This window comes from Stigmatopora argus, chromosome 19 (genome assembly GCF_051989625.1).
Source record: "Stigmatopora argus isolate UIUO_Sarg chromosome 19, RoL_Sarg_1.0, whole genome shotgun sequence".
Taxonomy (NCBI): Eukaryota; Metazoa; Chordata; class Actinopteri; order Syngnathiformes; family Syngnathidae; genus Stigmatopora; species Stigmatopora argus.
This window is the reverse complement of record NC_135405.1, coordinates 14,033,979-14,060,292: the sequence shown is the minus strand read 5'-3', so window position 1 is coordinate 14,060,292 and position 26,314 is coordinate 14,033,979. Positions and strand designations below refer to the sequence as shown.

The 26,314-nt window shown below is 45.9% G+C and overlaps 4 protein-coding genes across 8 annotated transcripts; 2 read left to right on the top strand and 2 right to left on the bottom strand.

The window, feature by feature from the left end:
* Positions 1-14: 14 nt before the first annotated feature.
* cebpz (CCAAT enhancer binding protein zeta) lies at positions 15-5,555 on the top strand. Its single transcript, XM_077587418.1, has 19 exons — positions 15-263; positions 881-1,723; positions 1,839-2,153; positions 2,240-2,547; positions 2,638-2,872; positions 2,971-3,112; positions 3,195-3,283; positions 3,391-3,444; positions 3,511-3,613; positions 3,684-3,743; positions 3,815-3,881; positions 3,961-4,070; positions 4,145-4,205; positions 4,281-4,453; positions 4,527-4,568; positions 4,628-4,702; positions 4,780-4,853; positions 4,928-5,009; positions 5,149-5,555. Exons 1-19 carry the CDS (start codon positions 21-23, stop codon positions 5,277-5,279), a joined length of 3,207 nt encoding a protein of 1,068 aa, XP_077443544.1. The 5' UTR covers positions 15-20; the 3' UTR covers positions 5,280-5,555.
* On the bottom strand, positions 5,123-13,252 carry LOC144064710 (protein CEBPZOS-like). 4 transcript variants are annotated; one of them, XM_077587431.1, is made up of 5 exons: positions 12,329-12,347; positions 11,665-11,792; positions 11,452-11,570; positions 5,439-5,483; positions 5,123-5,371 (listed from the first exon to the last, which is right to left on the bottom strand). In XM_077587431.1, exons 3-5 carry the CDS (start codon positions 11,567-11,569, stop codon positions 5,292-5,294), a joined length of 243 nt encoding a protein of 80 aa, XP_077443557.1. In that variant the 5' UTR covers position 11,570; positions 11,665-11,792; positions 12,329-12,347; the 3' UTR covers positions 5,123-5,291. The 4 variants fall into 4 exon arrangements, with proteins under 4 accessions (XP_077443557.1, XP_077443558.1, XP_077443555.1 ...); XM_077587432.1 differs by lacking the exons at positions 11,665-11,792; positions 12,329-12,347 and adding an exon at positions 12,890-13,252; XM_077587429.1 differs by lacking the exon at positions 11,665-11,792 and having other exon boundaries at positions 12,335-12,494.
* LOC144064708 (thyroid transcription factor 1-like) lies at positions 11,259-15,226 on the top strand. The gene is made up of 2 exons (XM_077587427.1): positions 11,259-13,451; positions 14,068-15,226. The coding sequence occupies exons 1-2, from the start codon at positions 13,118-13,120 to the stop codon at positions 14,502-14,504; spliced, it is 771 nt and encodes a 256-aa protein (XP_077443553.1). The 5' UTR covers positions 11,259-13,117; the 3' UTR covers positions 14,505-15,226.
* On the bottom strand, positions 15,072-26,298 carry xrn2 (5'-3' exoribonuclease 2). Of its 2 annotated transcripts, none has more exons than XM_077587420.1 (31): positions 26,054-26,298; positions 25,405-25,532; positions 25,177-25,288; positions 24,921-25,032; positions 24,787-24,845; positions 24,603-24,692; positions 24,451-24,523; positions 23,610-23,660; positions 23,370-23,527; positions 23,123-23,197; positions 22,920-23,053; positions 22,323-22,380; positions 22,141-22,248; positions 22,018-22,062; positions 21,819-21,950; positions 21,693-21,743; positions 21,513-21,601; positions 21,307-21,442; positions 20,062-20,169; positions 19,883-19,972; positions 19,736-19,808; positions 19,553-19,636; positions 19,372-19,469; positions 19,224-19,303; positions 19,080-19,136; positions 18,922-18,990; positions 18,711-18,839; positions 18,188-18,321; positions 16,312-16,369; positions 15,712-15,880; positions 15,072-15,311 (listed from the first exon to the last, which is right to left on the bottom strand). In XM_077587420.1, the coding sequence occupies exons 1-31, from the start codon at positions 26,126-26,128 to the stop codon at positions 15,252-15,254; spliced, it is 2,895 nt and encodes a 964-aa protein (XP_077443546.1). In that variant the 5' UTR covers positions 26,129-26,298; the 3' UTR covers positions 15,072-15,251. The 2 variants fall into 2 exon arrangements, with proteins under 2 accessions (XP_077443546.1, XP_077443545.1); XM_077587419.1 differs by having other exon boundaries at positions 21,513-21,604; positions 26,054-26,297.
* Between the last annotated feature and the right edge of the window lie 16 nt (positions 26,299-26,314).

Here is a 26,314-nt window from a genome sequence, read left to right as displayed (position 1 = left end):
GATTTCTGTATGACCCGGAAATGACGCGTTACTGTTTCCTCTTCCGGGTTGTCCGTCCTCACGCTAGCAGCATGGCTCCCACAAACAGGGTGGGAAAAAAGGCCAAAGCGTCGCCGAAATGGACAAAACGAGCACAGGAAGACGACACAAAGGACGAAAACAGCGATTTGGAGGACAGTGACATGGATTTAGCAGAAAAAAAACCTGCGGGGGAGGCGGGCGACTTCACTTTGGAAGAAGTTTTGCGGCTCGGTGGCACGAAGGTAACGGCTAACATTGGTGGAATCAAGTCAATTCATTATGACGAGAAAAAAACGGTACATCGAGACTATTTGAACACGGGCAACACGTATTTATTTATTCCCATCCAGAGATTTCGCAGTCAAAGTAAATCGTGATTCGAAAAGTATACATTCATAAACATACGAATGAGTAAAAGCTAACGATGACGTAGTTGGCCCTGCCCACTCTGCAAACTCTTCCTAATAAATGGCGGCGTCCATCTAGGTCAGCGGTAGGGAACCTATGGCTCGGGAGCCATATGTGGCTCTTTCCATGGGTGCATATGGCTCTCCACTAACCTGTGAGGTCAAATATGGAAATGACTGGTGAGAGAGCCCAGTCCCCAACGCACCAATAGGAGCGTCGCGTTGACACTAACTCTAACACCACTTTAATCATCATTTTGTTTCTCACGACTCTTCCGCATGCATAATCTCATTGATACTGATTGATTAGCAACAGCATAACAATTTTGAGACTTTTTGTACTTTAAAAGGAATAACATTAGAAAGTATGAATTGTTTATGGCTCCCTCCGTCAAAAAGGTTCCCGACCCCCGATCGAGGCACTGACGTATCCCGACTTCTTTTGTCCGCAGGCCGACTTCACGCTCCTGTCCAACTTGGACGCGTCCAACGAGCTGGAGGACGGAGGGAAAAAAGGCGCCATAGACGACCTGGAGGAGGGCGAGCTGGAGAAGTTCATTGAAAAATTGGGCGTCCGCCAGTTTGCCCACGTGCAGATTGTGGCCGAGCAGACGGAGGAGGAAGAGGAGGAGGAAAAAGAGCTTCCCGAAAAGCAGCAAGCCGAGAAGCCCGATCGGGAAAAATCTTCCGTAGATAAGAAGGAGCAGAAGAAGAAAGCAAAAGAGAGCAAAAAAGTCAGGGCGGCGGCGGCGGCGAAACAGGACGTGTTCGAGTTCCGCCCCAGGAAAGTCCTGCTGGTGAAAGCCGGCGGCAAGTGGTACCAATCGGAGTACAGCGCCGAGGGCTCGCAGAGCCCGCAGGATCCGCAACTGACGTCCTCCTACCGGACGCTGGCCCGCCAACTGTACGAGGCCGACGTGGCGCTCTTCAAGAGCCAGAAGAAGCTCCAGAAGGGCGCCAACTCGGCCTGGGTCAAGACGGTGGTGTCGGCCGGGGTCCTGGCCGACCGCATGGCGGCCGTCACGCTCCTGGTCCAGGACGCGCCCGTGCACACGCTGGAGCACGTGGAGGCCCTGGTGGCCATGGTGGGCAAGAAGGGCGGGCGGCGCGCCGGCCTCATGGCGCTGGACACGCTGCGCGAGCTGCTCCTGTCCGAGCTGCTGCCCGAGGAGCGCAAGCTGCGCCCCTTTGAGCAGCGCCCCCTAGACAGGCTGGAGGAGATGGCCAGCGGCAACCGCGACGTCCGCGACCGACGCCTGCTCCTCTGGTACTTTGAGCATCTCCTCAAGCAGCAGGTAAGCGTGGGCGTTGTCGTTGACTTTTGAGGCGGGCGGGCGGGGCGGCCGCCATCATAACGTAAGCTTAAACCTTAATCCCTCTCTTTCTCTTTCTCTCTCTCCTCCGCCTCAGGTGACCCGCCTGGTGGCGTCGCTGGACGAGGCCTCGCACGACACGGTGGCGGCCACCAAGGCCAAGGCCCTGGACACGGCCTTCCGGCTGCTGTGCGAGCGCCCCGAGCAGGAGCGGGCGCTCCTGGCGCAGGTGGTCAACAAGCTGGGCGACCCCGAGTACAAGACGGCGGCCAAGGCCTCGCACCTGATGGAGACGCTGCTGCACCGCCACCCCAACATGAAGACGGTGGTGTGCTGCGAGGTGGAGCGCCTCATGTTCCGCGCCAACGTGGGCGCCAGGGCGCAGTACTATGCCGCCTGCTTCCTCAACCAGGTTGGTTAACGCGTGGAGCGAGCGAGCGAGCGCTCACTTACTCACTCACTCACTCACTCACTGGGCGTGTCCGGTCTTGGGCGCAGGTGCGGCTGAGCCACGATGAGAAGGACCTGGCGGCCAGGCTGGTGTCGGTCTACTTTGCCTTCTTCCAGGCCCGCGTGGCCGAGCGCGACGTGGGCTCCAAGATGCTGGGGGCGCTGCTGACCGGCGTCAACCGGGCCTACCCGTACGCCAAGGACGACGACCGGGCGGTGGAGGAGCAGACGGACACGCTGTTCCGCGTGGCGCACCAGACCAAGTTCAACACGGGCGTGCAGGCGCTCATGCTGCTCTTCCAGGTCATGAACTCGCGCCAGAGCCTCTCGGACCGCTTCTACGTGGCGCTCTACCGGTAGGCGCGCGTCTCGCCGATCGCCCGATCGGCCGCCTTAGCCCGTCCGCCCATCTCAACGCGTCCTATGGGCTTCCGCTCCCCCGGCAGGAAGATCCTGGACGGCGGCCTGTCGGCGTCCGACCGCCACAACATGTTCCTCAACCTCCTGTACAAGTCGCTGAAGGAGGACACGGCGCTGCGGCGGATCCGCGCCTTCCTCAAGCGCCTGCTGCAGGTGGGCGCCCAGCAAGGGGCCGGCTTCGCCTGCGCCGTCCTCTTCCTCTTCTCCGAGCTGGCGCGGGTCAAGCCGGCGCTCAAGACGGCCGTGCACCACTGCACCAAGGTAGGCTCCGCCCCTTTTCCCCGTGAAGCGGCTTTGAATTCAAACGGTCCGGGCCATGACCGACGACGAATGACTTTCCACTGGCGTGTCTTACGCAGGACGCGGAAGAGACGTTCAAAGACCTCCCCGAAGACGAAGAGGAGCTCTTCGAGGACGCCGACAAGACGGAGGAGGGGGAGTCCAAGACGAAACCCGAGGCGCGTCCGGCGGCGTCCTGGGTCCACCGTCAGAACCTAGAAGGTGCCCGAACCCTCGGGGGGAGCCGAACCCGACCGGGGCCGGTGCGCCGACCCCGAGCGACCCGCTTGCCTTCCGTCCGCAGGTACTCCGAAAATGCAGACGTACCAGCCGCTGCACAGGAACCCCTTGTTCTGCGCCGCCGATTGCGACAGCATCTGGGAACTGCACGGGGTAAGAAAGCCGTGTCCTCAAAAGGGGACTCGGTTTTGGGTCGTCCCCACGCGACACTCGATGCTTGGTGGACGTTAGTTAAGCGGCATTCTTTTGCTCCCTTTTAGTTGTCACGCCACTACCACCCCTCGGCGTCCCTTTTCGCCAAAACGCTCCTGCAGGTGAGAGACGGGCAAAATGGCCTCTTTGGCACCGTGGCTGAAAGAGGGGCTCCTATTTGTGCGTAGGGGGACTCCATCCAGTACTCCGGAGACCCCCTGCAGGACTTTACGCTCATGCGCTTCCTTGACAGATTTGTCTTTCGAAACCCCAAACAGTCCATGGGCAAACGTGAGCACGACGACGACGGCGTCACCCTTTTCGGCTTTTTTTTTTCATTTCTTTTTTCCTCCCCACCCAGAGAACACTGACGCGACGGTCATGAAGCCCAAGCGGAAAGATCCCGGTGTCTTTTTAGCAGGTGAGCTTTCTCTCTCGAAAGCATCTGACCGCCCCACTTGACCGAGAGCCTCCCTCTGCCGCCTTTCCCAGTCAACAGCCAAGAGTTTCTGGCCAAAGAAGAAAGCCAAATCTCCGCCGATCAAATCTTCTTTTACCGGTGAGTTTGCCTCGACGGCGGCGGTCCCCAGTTCGAAGCCGACCGTGACGCCGAGGTGCCCCCCTCCCCTCCCCGTCAGCTTCTTCAAGAAGAAGCAGCAGGAGGAGGCGGATCTTCGCCGGCCCAAACGCGACAACGACACGGAGAGCGTGGTGGACGTGGACGACGACGAGTTTGAGAAGATTCTCGGTGGGTGGCCTTTCCTTAAAAGGACAAATGACACTTTCAAATGTATTTGAATGGCTTGAAATTGTGGCCGGCAGACTCGTGCGAAGGCGACTCGTACTTTGCCGACTTCCCGGACGCGGACCTGGACTTTGCCGGGTGAGCACCGTAGCGAGAAGACCGGCCTCCGCCCCGAAAGAGAGCCGCGACGACGAGCACTTCCTTTTTTTCCAGGAACGTTACGGGCAAAAAACGCAAAAAGAGAGCCGACGACGACGACGACTCGGACGACGGATCGGATCCGGACGACCTGGACGACGAGGAAATGTCGCTGGGCAGCATGGACGCCCAGGACTTTGGAGAAGACGACGACGACATGGACGAGGAGGGAGGAACCTTCATGGACGGTAAAAAAAAAAAAGACAGCTTCCCGTCTGGAAGAAGTGAACGACATGGGTCAATTTGTCATTTCCCCTCCAGAACTAGAAGACCAGGATGAAGACGGAGATGATCTGGACTTTGGTGAGTTAGTGCTTTTTAACATAGCTAACCCTGGTCCGACTAATCCTCCTCTTCCTCAGATGAAGACCACATCCCAGAAGCCAAGCCTCCTTCCAAGAAAGCCAAGAGAAAGCCAAAGGAGGAGCCCACTTTAGGTCAGTCCCGCCCGGTCTTGAAACGCCGCCCCATTTATGAGTCCAGTTTGCCCAAGTTAACGCCGTCTCACCGTCAGGATCCCGAGCGGGAAAGAAGAGGCGCCAGGGAGACAAAGACGGCAACGGGGAAGTTTTTGCGGCGGCCGAGGAGGTGAGCCCATAGGCGCGTCCCGCCCAACCACCGTGGCCCAACTTCAACCCGTTTTGCTTTTGCCCGCTTCGCAGTTCGGATGCCTGCTGGACGACAACGCCGGCGCCAAAGTGGACAGCGTCGGACCGGACGCCATGGCCAACGCCGACAAAGCGGGTCAGTTAACGCCGTCCGATTTGACAGCCAGAGAACAAATGCGCAGCCGGGAGCCATTTGTCGGTTTATTGGAAAAGCACACATCCGGTCGGTCGACATCGGGACACGCGACGAGTGACGGCGGCGTGTGGTCTTTCAGGCTTGAAGCAGCTGAAGTGGGAGCGTCAGCGACACGACTGGATCCACAATCGCGACGCCAAGTCCATGCGACGTAAGAAGGCCGCCTTCAACAACAAGAAGCGCCTGCGGCGTGCTCCCGGGAGGAAGTAGGCGGGACCGGTCTCAACGCCGTTCCGACCAGGCTTCCAAGTCTCTCTGCCGCGCGCCGTAGACGCCCGCCATTTCGTTGGACTTGTAGTAAACTGGCAAAGGGGCGAGAGACGGCGCGTCAGGGAGGGTCGGCGCGTCCCGTCGTCCGCCTGGTCTCACCTTCCAAAATGGACGGAAGCCTTCTGTTCACGCTGCTCCGGAAATCTGGAAGATAAGTGTAAAAAAGTTTTTTTTTTTGTCTTTTATTTCCAGCAATGAAAAAAATATGCAACACAATCTATGTTTTGACTGATTGCTTTATAACCGACAAATGTGCAACTCTGAGCTCCTGGGTTCCATCCCCAGTCAATCCTGCCCTAACCCTTTCCCCACTATTATCACTTAGGTAGAAGTCTGAGTAGGGAGGCGGCTTGCACACTTAGCCAAATGACTCGAACGCCCTCCTACCGAAAACACTTGGCCGGTCGAAGTTTAGTGGGTGTGTGGGTGGGCCCCTTGGCGCACACAGTAGAGTATGCGCCTACCGCCGAGTGGATGCTGGTTCGCGTCCCGCAGACGTACTCTTGGTGCCTCTCCCGCCTTCGGCGGGAGAGACACCTGCGACATAAGACTAATTACCTTTTACTAAAAAAAACTAAAAATTAAATTTTACATTTAATCATTACATCAAAATTTGTTAAAAGACTTAGCCTAAAAAATCAAAAGATACTACCTGCTGGGTAGGGAGGCGGCTTGCACACTTAGCCAAATGACTCGAACGCCTTCTTACCGAAAACACTTGGCCGGTCGAAGTTTAGTGGGTGTGTGGGTGGGCCCCTTGGCGCACACAGTGGAGTATGTGCCTACCGCCGAGTGGATGCTGGTTCGCGTCCCACAGACGTACTCTTGGTGCCTCTCCCGCCTTTGGCGGGAGAGGCACCTGCGACATAAGACTAATTACCTTTTACTAAAAAACACTTTAAAAATTAAATTTTACATTTAATCATTACATCAAAATTTGTTAAAATACTTAGCCTAAAAAATCAAAAGACACTGGCTATTAGCTGGGACAGGACCATGCTGGGTAGGGAGGCGGCTTGCACACTTAGCCAAATGACTCGAACGCCTTCTTACCGAAAACACTTGGCCGGTCGAAGTTTAGTGGGTGTGTGGGTGGGCCCCTTGGCGCACACAGTGGAGTATGCGCCTACCGCCAAGTGGATGCTGGTTCGCGTCCCGCAGACGTACTCTTGGTGTCTCTCCCGCCTTCGGCGGGAGAGACACCTGCGACATAAGACTAATTACCTTTTACTAAAAAACACTTTAAAAATTAAATGTTACATTTAATCATTACATCAAAATTTGTTAAAATACTTAGCCCAAAAAATCAAAAGACACTGGCTATTAGCTGGGACAGGACCATGCTGGGTAGGGAGGCGGCTTGCACACTTAGCCAAATGACTCGAATGCCTTCTTACCGAAAATACTTGGCCAGTTGAAGTTTAGTGGGACGGTAGGGTAATAATAATATAAGAAAATAGCCTTACTATACATGGTCATTTTTTTAATAAATAAAAGCCTTACTATACTATATCGTTTTTTTTATGAAAAAGCCTTATTATACTATGTTGTTTTTGAATAAAAAAGCCTTACTATAGTCTGTCGTTTTTTTAAATTAAAAAAAGCCTTTACTATACTGTCATTTTTTTTTTAATAAAAAAGCCTTATTATACTATGTCATTTTTGAATAAAAAAGCCTTACTATAGTATGTCGTTTTTAATTTAAAAAAAGCCTTACTATACTATGTCGTTTTTTTAGGGAAAAAAAGCCTTACTATACTATGTAATTTTTTAAGAAAAAAGCCTTACTATACTATGTCGTTTTTTTAATGAAAAAAAGCCTTACTATACTATGTTGTTTTTTACGAAAAAACGCCTTACTATACTATGTCGTTTTTTAAATAAAAAAGCCTTTACTATACTGTCGTTTTTAAAATAAAAAAGCCTTACTATACTGTCTTTTTTTTTAAAATAAAAAAGCCTTATTATACTATGTCGTTTTTGAATAAAAAAGCCTTACTATAGTATGTCGTTTTTAATTTAAAAAAAGCCTTACTATACTATGTCGTTTTCTTAGGGAAAAAAAGCCTTACTATACTATGTAATTTTTTAAGAAAAAAGCCTTACTATACTATGTCGTTTTTTAAGAAAAAAAGCCTTACTATACTATGTCGTTTTTTAAGAAAAAAAGCCTTACTATACTATGTCGTTTTTTAATAAAAAAAGCCTTACTATACTATGTCGTTTTTTTAAGAAAAAAAGCCTTACTATACTATGTTGTTTTTTACGAAAAAACGCCTTACTATACTATGTCGTTTTTTAAATAAAAAAGCCTTTACTATACTGTCGTTTTTAAAATAAAAAAGCCTTACTATACTGTCTTTTTTTTTAAAATAAAAAAGCCTTATTATACTATGTCGTTTTTGAATTAAAAAGCCTTACTATACCATGTAATTTTTTAAAAGAAAAAAGCCTTACTATACTATGTCGTTTTTTAGGGAAAAAAAGCCTTACTATACTATGTCGTTTTTTAAGAAAAAAGCCTTACTATACTATGTCGTTTTTTTTATGAAAAAAGCCTTATTATACTATGTCGTTTTTGAATAAAAAAGCCTTACTATAGTATGTTGTTTTTAATTTTAAAATAGCCTTACTATACATGGTCATTTTTTTTAATAAATAAAAGCCTTACTATACTATATCGTTTTTTTTATGAAAAAAGCCTTATTATACTATGTCGTTTTTGAATAAAAAAGCCTTACTATAGTATGTCGTTTTTAATTTTAAAATAGCCTTACTATACATGGTCATTTTTTTTAATAAATAAAAGCCTTACTATACTATATCGTTTTTTTATGAAAAAAGCCTTATTATACTATGTCGTTTTTGAATAAAAAAGCCTTACTATAGTATGTCGTTTTTAATTTTAAAATAGCCTTACTATACATGGTCATTTTTTTAAATAAATAAAAGCCTTACTATACTATATCGTTTTTTTTTATGAAAAAAGCCTTATTATACTATGTCGTTTTTGAATAAAAAAGCCTTACTATAGTATGTCGTTTTTAATTTTAAAATAGCCTTACTATACATGGTCATTTTTTTTAATAAATAAAAGCCTTACTATACTATATAGTTTTTTTTATGAAAAAAGCCTTATTATACTATGTCGTTTTTGAATAAAAAAGCCTTACTATAGTATGTCGTTTTTAATTTTAAAATAGCCTTACTATACATGGTCATTTTTTTAAATAAATAAAAGCCTTACTATACTATATCGTTTTTTTAATGAAAAAAGTCTTATTATACTATGTCGTTTTTGAATAAAAAAGCCTTACTATAGTATGTCGTTTTTAATTTTAAAATAGCCTTACTATACATGGTCATTTTTTTTAATAAATAAAAGCCTTACTATACTATATCGTTTTTTTTATGAAAAAAGCCTTATTATACTATGTCGTTTTTGAATAAAAAAGCCTTACTATAGTATGTCGTTTTTAATTTTAAAATAGCCTTACTATACATGGTCATTTTTTTTAATAAATAAAAGCCTTACTATACTATATCGTTTTTTTAATGAAAAAAGCCTTATTATACTATGTCGTTTTTGAATAAAAAAGCCTTACTATACTATGTAATTTTCTAAAAGAAAAAATCCTTACTATACTATGTCGTTTTTTAGGGAAAAAAAGCCTTACTATACTATGTAATTTTTTAAGAAAAAAGCCTTACTATACTATGTCGTTTTTTTATGAAAAAAGCCTTACTATACTATGTTGTTTTTTACGAAAAAACGCCTTACTATACTATGTCGTTTTTTAAATAAAAAAGCCTTTACTATACTGTCGTTTTTAAAATAAAAAAGCCTTACTATACTGTCATATTTTTTTAAATAAAAAAGCCTTATTATACTATGTCGTTTTTGAATAAAAAAGCCTTACTATAGTATGTCGTTTTTAATTTTAAAATAGCCTTACTATACATGGTCATTTTTTTTAATAAATAAAAGCCTTACTATACTATATCGTTTTTTTTATGAAAAAAGCCTTATTATACTATGTCGTTTTTGAATAAAAAAGCCTTACTATAGTATGTCGTTTTTAATTTTAAAATAGCCTTACTATACATGGTCATTTTTTTTAATAAATAAAAGCCTTACTATACTATATCGTTTTTTTAATGAAAAAAGCCTTATTATACTATGTCGTTTTTGAATAAAAAAGCCTTACTATACTATGTAATTTTCTAAAAGAAAAAATCCTTACTATACTATGTCGTTTTTTAGGGAAAAAAAGCCTTACTATACTATGTAATTTTTTAAGAAAAAAGCCTTACTATACTATGTCGTTTTTTTATGAAAAAAGCCTTACTATACTATGTTGTTTTTTACGAAAAAACGCCTTACTATACTATGTCGTTTTTTAAATAAAAAAGCCTTTACTATACTGTCGTTTTTAAAATAAAAAAGCCTTACTATACTGTCATATTTTTTTAAATAAAAAAGCCTTATTATACTATGTCGTTTTTGAATAAAAAAGCCTTACTATAGTATGTCGTTTTTAATTTTAAAATAGCCTTACTATACATGGTCATTTTTTTTAATAAATAAAAGCCTTACTATACTATATCGTTTTTTTTATGAAAAAAGCCTTATTATACTATGTCGTTTTTGAATAAAAAAGCCTTACTATAGTATGTCGTTTTTAATTTTAAAATAGCCTTACTATACATGGTCATTTTTTTTAATAAATAAAAGCCTTACTATACTATATCGTTTTTTTAATGAAAAAAGCCTTATTATACTATGTCGTTTTTGAATAAAAAAGCCTTACTATACTATGTAATTTTCTAAAAGAAAAAATCCTTACTATACTATGTCGTTTTTTAGGGAAAAAAAGCCTTACTATACTATGTAATTTTTTAAGAAAAAAGCCTTACTATACTATGTCGTTTTTTTATGAAAAAAGCCTTACTATACTATGTTGTTTTTTACGAAAAAACGCCTTACTATACTATGTCGTTTTTTAAATAAAAAAGCCTTTACTATACTGTCGTTTTTAAAATAAAAAAGCCTTACTATACTGTCATATTTTTTTAAATAAAAAAGCCTTATTATACTATGTCGTTTTTGAATAAAAAAGCCTTACTATAGTATGTCGTTTTTAATTTTAAAAAAGCCTTACTATACTATGTAATTTTTTTAAAGAAAAAATCCTTACTATACTATGTTGTTTTTTTAGGGAAAAAAAGCCTTACTATACTATGTAATTTTTTAAGAAAAAAGCCTTACTATACTATGTCGTTTTCTTTATGAAAAAAGCCTTACTATACTATGTTGTTTTTTACGAAAAAACGCCTTACTATACTATGTCATTTTTTAAATAAAAAAGCCTTTACTATACTGTCGTTTTTAAAATAAAAAAGCCTTACTATACTGTCATTTTTTTTAAAATAAAAAAGCCTTATTATACTATGTCGTTTTTGAATTAAAAAGCCTTACTATAGTATGTCGCTTTTAATTTTAAAAAAGCCTTACTATACTATGTAATTTTTTAAAAGAAAAAAGCCATACTATGTCATTTTTTTAGGGAAAAAAGCCTTACTATACTATGTTTTTTAGGGGGGGGAAAGCCATACTATACTATGTCGTTTTTTTAAGAAAAAAGCCCTACTGTACTATGTCGTTTTTTAAAGAAAAAAAGCCTTACTATACTACGTCGTTTTTCAAGAAAAAGCCTTACTATACTATGTCGTTTTTAGGGGGGCAAAGCCTTACTAAACTATGTCGTTTTTTAGGGAAAAAAAGCCTTACTATACTATGTCGTTTTTTAGGAAAAAAAGCCTTACTATACTATGTCGTTTTTTAAAGAAAAAAAGCCTTAGTATACTATGTCGTTTTTTAAGAAAAAAAAAGCCCTACTGTACTATGTCGTTTTTTAAAAGAAAAAAAGCCTTACTATACTATGTCGTTTTTTTAGGGGGAAAAAGCCTTACTATACTGTCATATTTTAAAAAGAAAAAAGCCTTACTATACTATGTCGTATTTTTAAGAAATAAAGCCTTACTATACTATGTCCTTTTTTTAAGGATAAAGGCCTTACTATAGATGAGTGTTTTTGGTGTGCGTTGTCACCTTGGCTCTGGTCCATGGCGCGGAAAAGCCCGTACGCTCCCAAGATGCCCAGCACTTCGGCCACGATGAGGCCCTTCATCAGCTTCTTGGCCAGCGGTGGCAGAGCTTTGCCCGACATCCTGAAAACCAGCAAAAACATTGGACAATAAGAAATAGTAGCAACTCAACTCCACACAAAAACATTGAAAACTTCATAACTAAACGTTCGTTCACCTGCCGACACGACAGCGCGTTACGGTCACGATTCCCCCTTTTTGGACAAACTGCACTCAACTGGTCTACTCAATGACTGCGGTCGAGCGAGTCCATGCAGCAACTGCAAGTCCACCGTCACTCAGCGTCTGCCATTGACGGCATAAGATGTCCAATCCATTTGAAGTGGGGTGGTGAATGGGCGTTCGCCTCTACCTTTTCCTACTTGAAATGGATTGGACGTCTGCCAGTGACAAACTCACGTCATACGCACACTTTGGTTAGCAACGATAGCAATGAACGGCTATTCAGGCTATTCGTGTCGTATAATAACACCGGCTCGGCTGCCCACGGCGGCAATGGACGACAAAACCTAACCCTTCAAAACACACCTCGTATGGTTTAGACGTCTACAAGTGATAAACTCATTGAGTTTGACAAAATAAAGTCGAATAGTCGCCGCATATTTGGAGGCTTTTCGTCGTCCATGTCACGTAGTTTCCAAAACAAGCGTGAAAGCTAATGACCTACACCTGTGCTACATTTGAGATCATGCGATATTTGTTACGATATTCGTCAAATGCTTTACACGCATCGTTTATTTGAACGATTAAATCACCCGGCGAAGTCCACAAAGAGCAACAAAATAGCGATTGCATATCACTTTTAAGAAAGCAGACCAAACCTTGACCTGGGTGGGTTGGCGTCGGGAAGCTAGCGTGGGCGACGCTAACCGGAAGTGGCTCAAGAGTAGCAAACTACGAAAATCTGCCCGTAAAAGTTACCGCACAAACTAACCGCGTTTCAGAGCAGACCCAAACGCTACTTTACATTTGCAGTATATTAAATACTTATTCTATTTATTGAACTTCTGCTTTCCAGCAAGTTATATTGTTAGTATTCCTGCAATTCCCCTTTTTGCCCGCAGAGGGTAGCGTTTGCCCACTTTTTTGTGGCCCTGTAATAGCCGTCTTAAAAAAGGTTTGCGTTTTTTTTTTGTATTATATATATGTAGTACATGGTTGTTTTCATTTGTTTAATTTCAGGTTTAAAAAGTGTATTATTAGACATGGCCATTAATTAATAAATGCAATAATATAAATGCTAACATAATGTATCAAATATGCTTTAATATACCTGGCCTTACTATTCACGCGTCAATGGCAGTAATAAAAAAAAAAAAGTTAAACAATCAATATATTTCGCCTACTTCTTTATGTGAATAAGTGGATTGGACATGCCTTACCGTCAATTGCAGCCAGTGTCTTGAGCATGGAACTTTGCGTGGATCGGATGTTGGAGTTGAGGAAGTGAAATCACTCATTTGTTGGGGGGTGAGGGGGTGATCTGAAGAAAAAAGGGAGTTGACGTCAAAAGTGTCATTGACTTTTTTTTTCCTCGCCCCGCCCCTTGCCTTCCCTGGAGTGGGACGCCCGTCGTCCACGGCGGCCTCATCGCAGAGGGGCCGTCCAGCATGTCCGCGAGCCCCGGCAGACGCTCTCGCACCCCCTTCTCGGTCAGCGACATCCTGCACGGCCCCATGGAGGACGTGTACCGTAGGGTGGAGCCGAGCCAGGGTTCGGGCCCAGTGGTCCGCTATCAGCAACAGCAGCATCATCATCAGCAGCAGCATCATCATCAGCACCCTCGGCAGCATATGCATCTGCAAGCGCAAGTGGTCCCGGCGCCCCACATTTCGGGCTCTCTCGGCGGGGGGTTCTGTGGAGGCGGCCACGAGATGACGGCCTACCAAGACGGCACCGCCAGGGCGGCCTGGTACGGCGGGCCTCAAACAAGATACACACCAAGTTAGTCTTTTTCTTTTTAACCAACAGTAGCCACTCTGAACACCACTTTTATTTTGTTTAAAAAATGGTGAAACAAGATTCTTTCTTGCATTTGTTGCCTTTTATTTATTCATTTAACATTTTATAAAGTTGGAGGAATAGTTTTCATTTTTAAAAGGGACGAGGGACTTTTTTGGGTGAGTATGAAATGCAAGTTGTTTCAGGGATCTTTGTTTTTTTAAATGAAAATTAAATGCAATTTGTTAGAAGAGTTTACATTCGTCAAAGGCAACGAAAGCAAGTCATTGATAGTCGTTTCTTGAGGTATTTTAATTTCTTCCATGGTTACCTTTTTTTTTTTAAATTGCCAAATTGTGCCATCTCCTAAAAAAAAGGTAACTTTAATCGTGTTGTTGGGATGTGATTAGCAGCATGATATTCCTTTTGTTCAAATTATAATGGCCAATATTCGGGTCCTTTTGATATTAGACTATGTTACAACTTTTACAGAGTCACACAGCCAATGTGCAGCCTTAAATTTATAGAACAATAATAAAAGTGAAAATGAGTCCCACGATTTGTAAAACATGGTGCAAAAAAAATGTCAAGTTTACCGTCAAATGCTTTGTGCGCGCAGTCTCCCGGTTGGTGGGCTCCTGCGGCGGTGGGATGACGGCCTCGGCCTCCTTCTGCGAGTCGGCGTGGTCGGCCCCCGCTCCTCCTCCTCCTCCTCGACGCAAGCGGCGGGTCCTGTTCTCGCAGGCCCAAGTGGTGGAGCTGGAGCGCCGCTTCAAGCAGCAAAAGTATCTGTCGGCCCCGGAGAGGGAGCACCTGGCCGCCCTGGTCCACCTCAGCCCCAACCAAGTCAAAATTTGGTTCCAGAACCACCGCTACAAGCTCAAGCGGCAGGTCAAGGACGGGGACGGGGACGGTGCCGATGCCGGGGACAAGGACAAGGCCGGCGGAGGCACGTTGCCTCCGACGTTAGCCGAGGCGCCGCCGGACCGCACCGGTACCGGCGGAAGCGGCTCCGGTCCCACTTCCTCCGCTTTGCTCTACGGCAGAACTTGGTAGTCCTCAATCACGTGACCTCGTTGATTTTTTGGGGGGGTTCGCATTCCAGACTCTTGCTTTGATCTCACTTGTACTTGAACGGGGAGGGTCGGCGTTCATTATTCCCCGCAGGCCTCTTCTTGCTTTGCATCCATAGGAAGAACACTTCTTTTGAACCACTTGGCTAACATTGATGTCACTAGGCGTCCAATGGGTGTGAAGTGGGAGGGATGGCAACAGACGTCTAAAAGGATTGGACGGCTCCCGATGGCAGAATTTTGGAAAAAGTTGGTGTCTTGACATTAAAATGAATGATGGCTATTTCTTATTGGATCCGTGTCCAACGGCTGCCGGTGACAGCTCTAGACGTCCAATCCCATGGAGGTGGGAGGGGGTGTCTTGGCCAGCGGAAGAACATTTTCAACTCGATGGCTGTCGTGGACGGCGATAGACGTCCAATCCATTAGAAGCGAGGGGGGACACCTCGACTTGTCCAGACACTCCTGCTAGAACATTTGGAATCATTTTTTAAGGTTATATTCATGTGGGATAAAATTGAAATGAAAAAAAAAACAAAAAACAAAAATAATCACTTGACTTGTTGATTTATTTGGAGTAGTTAATAAAATGTTGCTGGAGATTCTCACAGATACAACACTGACTGCTTAAAAGTGAACAAAATTATTTCTTAGAATCAGAATTTAAAAAAAAAACAAAAAACAGTCAACAAGAAAGACGAGAATAAAAAAGAAAAGAAAAGGTGGATGTTCATTTCCAGTTGTATCTTCCGGACTGCGGTGGCATGGAGTAACCGCCTCTGTTGTGGCTCTGAAAACAGTCAAACAACAAGCTCAATGCACTTCAGCCTTTTATCTGCAAAGTACGTGCATGTGCGTGAATGTGCATGTGCGTCAATGTGAGTGTGTGTGTGTGTGTGTGTGTGTGTGTTAACAAAAATCAAACCTCATTAAATAAAAAAATAAAAAAAGACAGGCCTTCTTAAATTTTAGCAAATGGACTCAAAGCCTGCGATTTGAAACAAATATGGTCAAGCTCTCCTAACTTGATTAAAAAAAAAAAAAAAAATTCTATGTTTTGATTTGGGAACATTTTTTAAAATAAATTTTGAACAAGCAATTAAAATAAGGTGGGAAATTTCTTTTCCAACTTCTTTGGATTTCTGAATCAACATATACGTAGATACGCATGGCAAAAAAAAAAATCTTACCTGATAGGGCTGCCCGCGCCAATTGCTTCTGCCTTGCTGCTGGTAGCCACCCCGACCGCCGTTTCCTTGGTACGCCCCCCGCTGCGACTGCATGCCTCGGTCCCAGCCACCGCCACCGCCACCGCCACCGCCACCGCCGCGGTACTGCTGCTGCTGCTGCGGTTGATGCCTGCATAAAAAAATGAATAATCATACTTTACATTAAATTCCTTCCACTCCACTTCAGATTTTAAAGGGGTGGGGCACACACTTATTTTGGCAATTTTCCCCCAAAATCTATAAAAATAAAATATAAACTTGGGGAAAAAAAATTGCAACCATTCAAAGTGCCAAAGCTGAACAACAAATAGGAGAGTATGTTGTATTTTTTTTGGGACTATTTTTTTGTCCTATAAATGAATTGAATGTTTACCCTCTTTTGTTCATGTATAAACGCCAGAGCTTTAAAACATTCTTTTGGAATAATAAAAGGGTTTCTTCCCTTTAAAAAAAGAACATGGAAAAAGGCCAAAATGTAAAAGTTGAAAGTCATTTTAAAAAGTGCTTCAAACCAAATTCAAATATGGACAAGTCGCCATCCGACCGGAAAGATTCACTCACCGCTGAAAGCCAGGGTTGTGCTGAAAGGCCGCCGGCGCCGCCGATCGGGAACCCGAGCCTGTCCACGAAAAGGAGAGAAGAAAAAAAAGTGTAAGTGGCGTCACGAGGGTCGTCCGTCCGCCCGCCCGCCATTGAAGTGGCGCCGCGGTGGGCCCCGCCGAGAGCCACTCCAGGGGAAGCAAAGATGGCCGAGGCCCGGGCGTTGCCGCGACGACCGCCGGCTGCCCGTTTGTCGAGCGCCGGGAGCGGACATTCCTTTTTGTTTGGCCGGTATTGCTGACCAGAGTCGGCGTGTTCACAAATGACTGCAATGACAATCTACAGAGACTAGCTAGATGCTTTCTGCTTTACTTCCCGTTGCGGGTGATTTCCTGGCTTTATTTTAAGGTGCTCTCGAAGGATTTTGGATTTGATCATTTGCATGATTTCAAAGGATGTCAGAAGAGCCATTTCAATTTGAAGGCGGTGACCTCAAAAGGTCATCGTGGCCAGAAAACGTGTTTGGGTTTATTACAGTCATTTTGGAGTGGTCTAAAAATGTTAATTTGGGGGTTTTAAGTTTTACAAATATATTTTTTTAACTTTTTTTTTCAATTTACAATATTTTGCTCCACCAAAATAGAGGACAGATTTTATTTTATTTTTCTAACCGGGGTCTCGCCAGAATACGAGACAATTTTAGCAAAGGGAATTGAAGCCCTGAGGAAAAAGTAAAAGTCGCATGGAACGAGACGAGACGGATGGTTAAAATCGGATTGAAAAAAAAAGTGAAATCCAGCCTTGTAGTTAGACGTGTAACATCTTTTGAGAAAGCATCTGAATAGGAGGTCAAGTGGGAAATACGGGGGGCCGGCGCCCAGCGCTAGTTATTGTGGCCGACTTGGAGCTGGAGTGGACCACCCAGTCGGCAATTAGACGGCGAGCAGACGCGACAAGGGAGACGACCACGAGTGGACACCTGTCAATCTCTTTAATTAGCCGCCGGGCGCCGCACAAAGGCGGACCACAAAAGGATTACGCCTTCAAATGGCCGGCCGGGGCGGATTAGGCGCCGCCGCCGCCGCCAACTAAACGCCTATTTTCGATTCACGCAACGACTATTTGACTCAAAGGAAAACGGCCAGACGCAAGCAAGTCTTTGTCCGTGGAAGTCGGCGACGTACAAACCTTTAACAAATGTATAGAAAGCATGCAAAAGTACATTCGATTAACGTAAAGAAAATTCTATTGAATGAGAGCGTGAATCACAAATGATTGAATTAAAAAAGGGGGGGGATGGATTCCATGTTTTGGGGATTTCCTATCCCATTGTTATTTTTGCTCGGGAACGACTAACGTCGACGACAATCAATCCAATGGCTACGATTGCATAGATTGGACGTCCGTTGGCGTCGATGGCGGGCGAGGATTTGAAATAAAGGGCCCGGCCGGGGCCAGGGCGGGTCGGGCGGAGTTGTTAGTTTGTAGCTTTAACCAGACAATGGCCACCGGCGGAGTTTTGCTCCCAGCTGCCGAGTGGAGGCAAAGCGGCGCACAAAGACCCCCCGCCGGCCTCTCGGCGGGGAGGAGCCACGGCGTCAATGGGGCCAATTTAACTTGGCTTTCCAGGGTCTTTGGAGCGCTCAAGTGACTTTTTTTTAATCCCTCTGCTGCAAATTGAAATGTTTATTACTAGAAGACGTCCAATCTACACGCCGTGCACTTTTTTTTAAATTTTCTCTACAAAAACGACCACCGGAAGAGTGGTTTTGTCAAGGTGGAATTTTTTTTTGCATGTGCCAAAAGTGGCCCAATTTTTGGAACGTTTCAACGTGGGAATGGCAGGCGAACGCCACATTTGTTTGCAAAGGGAGCCCGTTGGGCCGGGTGGTCTTACGTTGGAAGTCTTGCTGATGGCCGCCGTGCCCGGAGCGGAAGTTTCCGGGGCGGTGGTAATTGCCGGGAGGCGGGGTGTTGCTGTACTGGCCTCCTCCTCCTCCTCCTCCTCCTCCTTGGTTCCTGATGGAGTGGCTGCACCAAGACAGAAAGAAAAAACAAGGCGCTCATCACCGATTCTGAACACGGACGGACGGCGCCGTCGAGGGGCGCCAGATGTTCAATTATTCCGCTTTCTTAATGATAATGTGGACGTGCGCAGGAGATCACAGTCAAGCGTGGCTCCGCCAGGGGAGGCCAGGCAAGGCGGGGGCAAGCAACCATTAAGGCAGTGCCACAAATGCTCCAAAACGACCACAAAATTCATGTTTTATCTCCACCAGCATTCGTTGATAACCAAGTGGATGGGTGAGGCCAACAATGTTCTTTTTTTGAGCCTCTTGATAGTCAATATTTAAATGAAATGTTTCATTTTAAATGAGCTTTACATAGACGAAGTTTTGTTGTTGCATTTGCCGACTCACCCCAGAGCTCGGAAGCCTGACTGGTCCAAGTGAGCCTGTTGCCTGTTGGGGTTGAAACCCAGCTGGGGTCTCCACGGCTGGTTCTCCCGTCTATCCCAGTCCCCCGGCTTCAACACGTTTGTGGGAATCCTAGCGACAAAATCAAACCTTTTGAAATCACGGGCAACCGGACGGAGCGCCGTTCTCTCAAGATTTTTTTTTCACAACTGACTTGGCTCCGGGAAGGATGACGGCTTTGAAGACAAAGTCCTCGGCAAACTGGGGATCCTGGAACTTGACTCTGGAAAAAAAAAACACAACTCTGCTTTCAGTCCAATGACAAACACTTTGGGAGAAGAGGGGAATCGCCGGGGGGTCCTGGATTCTTACCCGACGGCGCAGTTCTTGGTGATGTCCCTCAGCGTGGGGATGGGCGAGGCCAGGATCCTAGAAGGACAACGGGCGAGAAGGCGGTGAGCACGCGTAGCTCGTCTTTCGGAGCGGGAAATGTGCGGGAGGGAGCGTGGTCCTTACTTATCTGGTAGGATGGGGTTGTCGTCCAGAGATAGTGTACCTTGGATTCCGTGACAGAGATCGGCGGGCACCTCCGTGGGCTAAAAGACAAGCGCCGCGCGTGTCATCCTAGGCCGGCGCGGAAGAAAGACGGAGGGTGGAGCTCTACCTCGTGAGATTCCGCATTGTAGAATTCCAGGACAAAGTCCGACAAGGGGTGAGACTTCCTGACGAACATCATGTCGCTTCCCAGACTGTTTCTCCTCTCTGAAACGACAACGACGAGGCCGAGCCGTTTAGCGGGCCGGCGGCACGCGCTCCCGTAAAGACGGCGCCCGAGCGCGACGGACCTTCCTCGTCGGTGAGGTCCGGGTAGACCGCGGTCAGCGCCGCCCGCAGACGCCGTTCGTCCACAAACGGCAACAGGGCCACGCCTTCCGAAAGAGAACACGCCATTAGCTTCCCGGGAAATTGGCAAAACCCGTCGGTTTTGGCCACGGCGCTACTGGAGAAATCAAAAAATGCCATCTGACCTTGCCAGGCAAACTTTTTCCCATTCAGGTCTAGGGCAAAGTCGTCGGGGTAGAAGTCAATGATGGAAGATTCCTGCGCCACGAGACATTTTGTCATTGGGGGATGGAGGAAAAACAAAGGGGGCGCCGGACGGCCGGCTCGCTTACGGTACTCGTCATCAGGTTTCGCCACGTCTCGGGGAGGAAGTTGCCGCTGGCGGCGGGGAACACACTCATCAGTTGCTCCAGGGGCTTGAACTGCGCACAAGTAGCCCGGCCCGGGGTCAACACCGGTCGTGTGTGTGTGTGTGTGTGTGTGTGTGCAGGTCGTCGTCACCACTACTCACCGGTTTGGTTCCTTTCTCAAAGTCGGAAAACATTCCTTCAATGTTTTTGAAGTCGGAGGCGAAGGGGGCGTAGTGAAAGGGGAAGTACCACTTCCAGGAGGCGCACCCCTGCCGACAGATTTAAAAATCTGCCTGTTAGGTTTATCATTATTATAGATGTGTATTAATATTATTATATTATGAGTACTTGCACAACAAGCGCTCTTGGGAAGATTCGACAGACCTACAATTGTTTTGATGACTGTGATAAATTATTATGAGACTCTAAAGTTGTTTAGACTTCTGTGGGGCATGGTGTTAAAATCTTATGAATAAATTAGCGAGAGAGACCTCGAGTTGTTAGAATTATCCTGACCGGATACGCGGATGGATGTATTCTCTTCTTGCAAGAATTAAACCAAGATGTGACTTGAGATGCCTCTTCTATTGTGAATTTGGAAATACCGAAGGATTATTCCAACACCGGCGGATTGGACCAAGACTGACATTTACATTCCACCATTTCCTCCGTGCTGGCGCTTTCATTTTAGGCCCATTTAAACTCAATCGTTCCCTTTCCAATTGGGGACGCGACTATCGACACGGTGAAATGTCGCCATATTTGGCATCCCGAAAGGTTATTGAAGTCCACCCACAAAAAATGGATACATCTTGCTACCAGGATTTTCTACTAGAGCAAGGTTTTACATTATGTTTAAATTAGCACCCCCAAAAAAACGGTCACTCGGTTAAAGGTCTTTTGCAGCTAATTTGAAATAGCCATCCGCCCGCCCGCCCGCCGCCGTTCAAACGTGCCGATCCGACGGGGAAAGTTGAGCGTGTCCAATCGCGGCTCCCAAATGGCGCCGGCTCCCCGTGACGGAGCTAAAACAAACACCGGTTCCCGGTGATTTGGGGACTAAAGTGTGAATCACGTCTGGAGTGTTTTGGGTAAAGCCCTCGGCCCCGCCGCGTGCGTGACGGGAACGCCGTGAACGCGCGGCGGCGCTCGGCGGACACGTCCCGTCCGCCGGGGACCTTTTAATCAATTGGGAGAGGGCCGCCGAGAAGCGCTCTCCATTTTATCCCCAAGGCAGGGTGGGGTGCTTTTTATGACTTGAATGTAGAGTGTTTATTCTTGGTTTCTGACAAAATCTTTTCTTTGCGCGCTCGTTGGCCAGTGCGAGTTTAGACGGACGGCGTTGTTAAAAAACATGGAAAGGTGTTCTTTGAAGGAAGGATAAATGAAAGAAGGCGGAGCCTCACCTGGTAGTAGTAGCGCAGCACCCAGCAAAGCCCCTCCACGTAGGACTGAACCACTTTCTGCCGGAAGCCGTCGTCGGACGCTTCCACGTCAAACTTGGTTTTGTAGTAGCGCTGTTTCCAGCCGTCTTCCCACAACCTGCCGACGGCTCGTCTTTAAGAAACGCGCCCGCCCGTCCGTCCGTCAGCGAGCGAGCCAAACGTCTTACCTGACGTTGTCTTCCGGCTCGGGCTCGTCGTCGCTGTCCGCTTTCCTCTTGACGCCTCGGTTGGTCCCGTCCTGGCTGGGGCCCGCCGACTGCTGGCGCCGCAAAAACAGACGGTTCATTTCAATCATCGACATAGTATTTTAATAGAGGAGTGGTAGTCATCTTTCACACGGAACTTACGTTGCCTCCGCCGCCATTCTTCATCATGGCCTTCAGATTCTGAGCAGCATCCTGAGCAAGAAAAAAAGAAAAAAGGTTGGCCTTCGCGAGTCCACCACGTCCACCGTCCCGTCCGTTGGGGCGCACCCTGTTGCAGTCCATCCTCATGTCGTAGGCTTGCTGGCGAGCGTTTTCCACGGCGCCCGGCCCGCGACCTCTCCCCAGGGCGTGCGGTGCAAAATGGCCGCCGGTAATGAAGGAGGGGCCTTGCTGCTCCCTCTGCGTGGCAGACGGGAAATTTTGTCACGGCGTTGGTCAATGGGGCTCGGAGTTTTGACGGACTGACCTTCATCCGCTGTCGTTTGTCTTTCATTCTTCTCTTGAAGGAGTCCTAATAGAAGAGGGGCACGGAAGGTACCGATTAAATCCAAGTCGGCACCCGGGCGACGTTCGACGTGGCGAGACTTGCGGCGTCCTCTTTGCGTTTCTTGAAGATGTTGTCCTCGGCCACGCCCAACGCCTCCATGATCATCTCCACACGCTCCAGGTTGACGTAGCCGTTCTCCGTCAGGTAGCCCTGCGGACGAGGGGTCAGCGCCGGCCCGACGACGTCTCCCAGGATGCACGGCGGGCGGGAACGACGGCGCTTACTCCGGTTTTGTGCACCACGTCTTTGTAGATTTTCACCAGTCGATCTATGGCCCCCTCTCTGCAAAGACAGTGGTGGGGAAAAAAACAGTTTTATTTTTTAAAATGAACACACTCCTCTTCATTGAAATATTGATTACGGTAGGTCAGGGGTAGGGAACCTATGGCTCGGGAGCCACATTTGGCTCTTTGGATGGGTGCATATGGCTCTCCACTAACCTGTGAGGTAAACTATGGAAACTGCTGGTGAGAAAGCGCAGGAATAGGAGCGTTACGTTGGTATTATAGCATTGACACTACCCCAGCGCCTTATAATCATTTTTTTTTCATTACACTCTTTTGCATGGATTTTCTCATTGATTAGCAACAACGTAACAATGTTGTCAAAATAACTCAACTTTTTGTACTTTAAAAGTGGTGAAGTGACTAAAAAAGGCACACCTTTTCATGTATGTTGACTTTCAAATTCGGAGCATGGCTCTCAAGGATTAACATTGAAAAAATAGGAATTGTTTATGGCTCTTTCCATCAAAAAGGTTCCCGACCCCTGCGGTAGGTGGTCTCTATTAGGTATGGAAGAAGAAAAAAAATGTGGTTGACCTGATTTCCAAAGACGGCAGGTGAGGGAGGAAGTCGTTCCCGACGAAGAAACACATGAAGACCCAGTCGTCCACGCTCCTCTCGAAGTCAAAGGGGAAGGGCAGGCTGGCCATGGTCAGCTCCCGAACCAGATACTGCCAGGAGAGGCGCGCTAGCGTTAGCATTAGCCGGACACGCCCACGCCCAGGCCAGGCCGACCGTACCTCTCTGAGCACGGATAGTCGGATGAAGATGAAATCCTGCTCTGACATGGGGAGGCTGTCTGCAAATTCATCGTGCTGAGAAAAAAAATACAAATATTTTGAGTCTTGTGGTAATTGTGATGGGAAAAAAATAGATCAAGTTGGCTATTTGGTTTAAATAGATTAGGGAGCAAAAAATAAAAATGACTATTTACTCATTTGCTGACATTGGCGGCTTATGAGAATTTAACTTTTTTTTTTAAATCACCTCTCCACGCTTCTCTCGGGCGACGCCCTGGCACTCTATCATTTCGTGACCTGTTTGTCCGCACAGCGCGCAGGGGCGGGGCTTGTTGGCTTTGAACTCCTCCCGGATGATGGTGAAGTTGGGCTCGTGGGTGGCCAGACCCAGCATGATCAAGTCCGCTGGCGGGAGAGAGACAAAATGAGGACAGTTTCAACGCGTGCCGGGTCGAACCGAAGCGCTCGAGATTGATTGGTGACTGACCGTCCGCTCCGCACAAGCAGTGATGTGTGTTGGGATCGTGGTAGGGCTGAGCTGCGGACACACCAACAAGCGATTAAATGACCGCTAAAAGGAGGAAATTGTGCTACCTTGTGGCAAACTATGGAATCATTCAAGCGACGACAGTCCATTTGTCGGTCTTTTTTTTAGCAAGGTGTCCACAAATCAATAGGTTCAAGAAATTAGGAATAGAGAACTGACTTTTTAAATTCATGTATTTATTTTCATTCTATTTCGTTGTCTCTATTTGGCTTTCACTCTTGTCCAAAACAATTAGTTTCTATTCTTTTCCCATCAAATTCAACTAGTAGAAAAAAAAAAAGATTGACCATTTTAGGTGAATGACGCCATCTGACAAATTCGCAACTAGCAAAATAGATCTAAATTCCTTTGATGATTTATCTAGATTCTAAAGCAGGGGTCAGGAACCTTTTTGACAAAGAGAGCCACAAATAATTCAGATTTTCCAATGTTATTCCTTGTGAGCCATACTACAAATTTAAAAGTCAAAATACATACACGTAAACGAGTGCCTTTTCATTTTTTATTTAGTAATTTCACCACTTTTAAAGTGGAAAAAACGAATAATTTTTAAAAGAATCTTATGCTGTTGCTAATCAATGAGAGGATGCATTCCATAAGAGTCTACTGCAAAAAATGAAGATTAAAGTAGTTCTAGATGTAATATCGCAGTTCTGTCACCAGCAATTTCCATATTTTAGCTCACAAGTTAGCAAAGAGCCAGATGCACCCATCAAAAGAGCCACATGTGGCTCCCAAGCCATAGGTTCCCTACCCCTGTTCTAAAGGATTTCAAGCATACCTCTCTGTCTCCTGATGTAGTCCATGATTTTGTGTTCGCCCTCGCCGGGGACGCTGGCGTCCGACAAAAAGACCTTGGGGGAAAAAAAAAGTAACAAACAAAAATGTCAGGTATTAATTATCTGGAGGGGAGCATCAAAAGTGGCTTGGTACCGTGATGTTATGCCATCCAGGATCCTTGCTGAGTCGGTCGGCGACGTAGTAGCGAAGACAATGCGCCAGGTTATCCATGAACTCTGTGCCCTACGACAGAAAGGCGTTGCGTTGGTTTGTGGCGATGCACGTCCAAGCCTATACATTTCATTTTAACCCCCGCCCCAAAAATAAATAAACTTACTGGTGTGATGCAGTTGCTATCAAACCTCTCTTTGATCTCTTCAGGCGGCAAATAACCTCCTGTGGGGGAAATTGCCGTCAAACATTGGGCTAACGTGGCGGCCGGCCCATTATCGGACACAAGCGACGCCGAACCTTTCTGGATGACCTCCTCCCGAATGCGGGCCTTCTCCTCGGTCAGCTCGACACCTTCTTTGGAGGCGCGAAAGCGCCGGGAGCGCTGTTGGTTCATTTTGGCGCGCGGAGCCTGTCGGGATTTGGACGGAGACATTTGTTGTCATTGCACAGCCACCGTATTTATTTGAGGGGAAAAAAATGTTGCGCCTTATTGTACGGAAAATGCGGAAGAGCCAAGTGAAGATCCTACTTTTGAGCCTCCAGAGTTACTCACCACGCCATCGATGGCCATGTACAAGACTCTCCTGGGACGCACGATGTTGAAAAGACGGTCGATGTACTCGAAGATGGCCACCATCATCTCGTCCTCGTTTTTGGGCGCCGGTCTGGGGACACCACACGCAAGTTTGCTCCATTTTTTTAAATCAAAACAATCGGCGATGAAAAGACTGCCACAATAAAGTTTTGTGACATTTGGGAGGGAAAATGCGTGGCTTCGTACTTGTCTTCCGGATGCGTGCAAGGGTGAATGATGCCGTTCATGTCCAAGTACAGATTGTCAAACTCCACCTCGTTGGGGTTTGGCTTGGTGGTGTCGACGGGGATCCGAACTCCATTGCACTCTTTGCTCTGCCGGACAAAAACACAAACGATGAACCAAAGCAGTCGTACAAACCCCAATGTTAACTAATGTTAAAGGGTTCCTCAAGTCTGAACGTTCGATTCGTGGTTAGAAAATGTGAATTAGGTCCCGTTAAACATCAGTTTTAATTGCTTTATCTGAGGGGACTGCCTGCAAAACAATAACATGTTGCTTTTTTTTAACTTTACGCGACCACTGAAGGCCAAGTTGGCCAGGTTAGATCAATCACTGGAACACCTTTATTGTCCTCATACACAGCTGCGTAGAACGAAATTGTTTTGAACACTGGCGGCAAAATCGAAAGTACAAAACGTCCAGAGTGCGAAAAAATCTTTCGTTCTTTCGCTCATTTTCATGTCCCAGTAAATACGAATGGAAATGACAATATCCAAATTATTAGTAATATGCCAAAACTTTTTTAAAGCAATAAGAGTCGTCATATAGAGTGCAATTAACACGCCGAGATACACGTTTTGTAATGGGAGATGCTAACATGCTAAGCACTTACCTTCTCCTCCACGCAATGTACAACAATGGAGGGGTATTTGCGACTGAGCCAACGGAAAAAAGCTGGGACTCCCATTTCCAATAAACGATTTTATCGCCGTGAGTGCGATAAAAACGTAAAAAAGCCACACGAGTTCCCTCAAAACGTGAAGTAAAAAGGCCAACTGTCCAAAGAATAATACCACCTGGAACTTCGTGAACTAGCCTAGCCGCTGTTTGCTTATCGGAAACTGCGTTCTTTTTCCGGGTCAAATCACAAGGG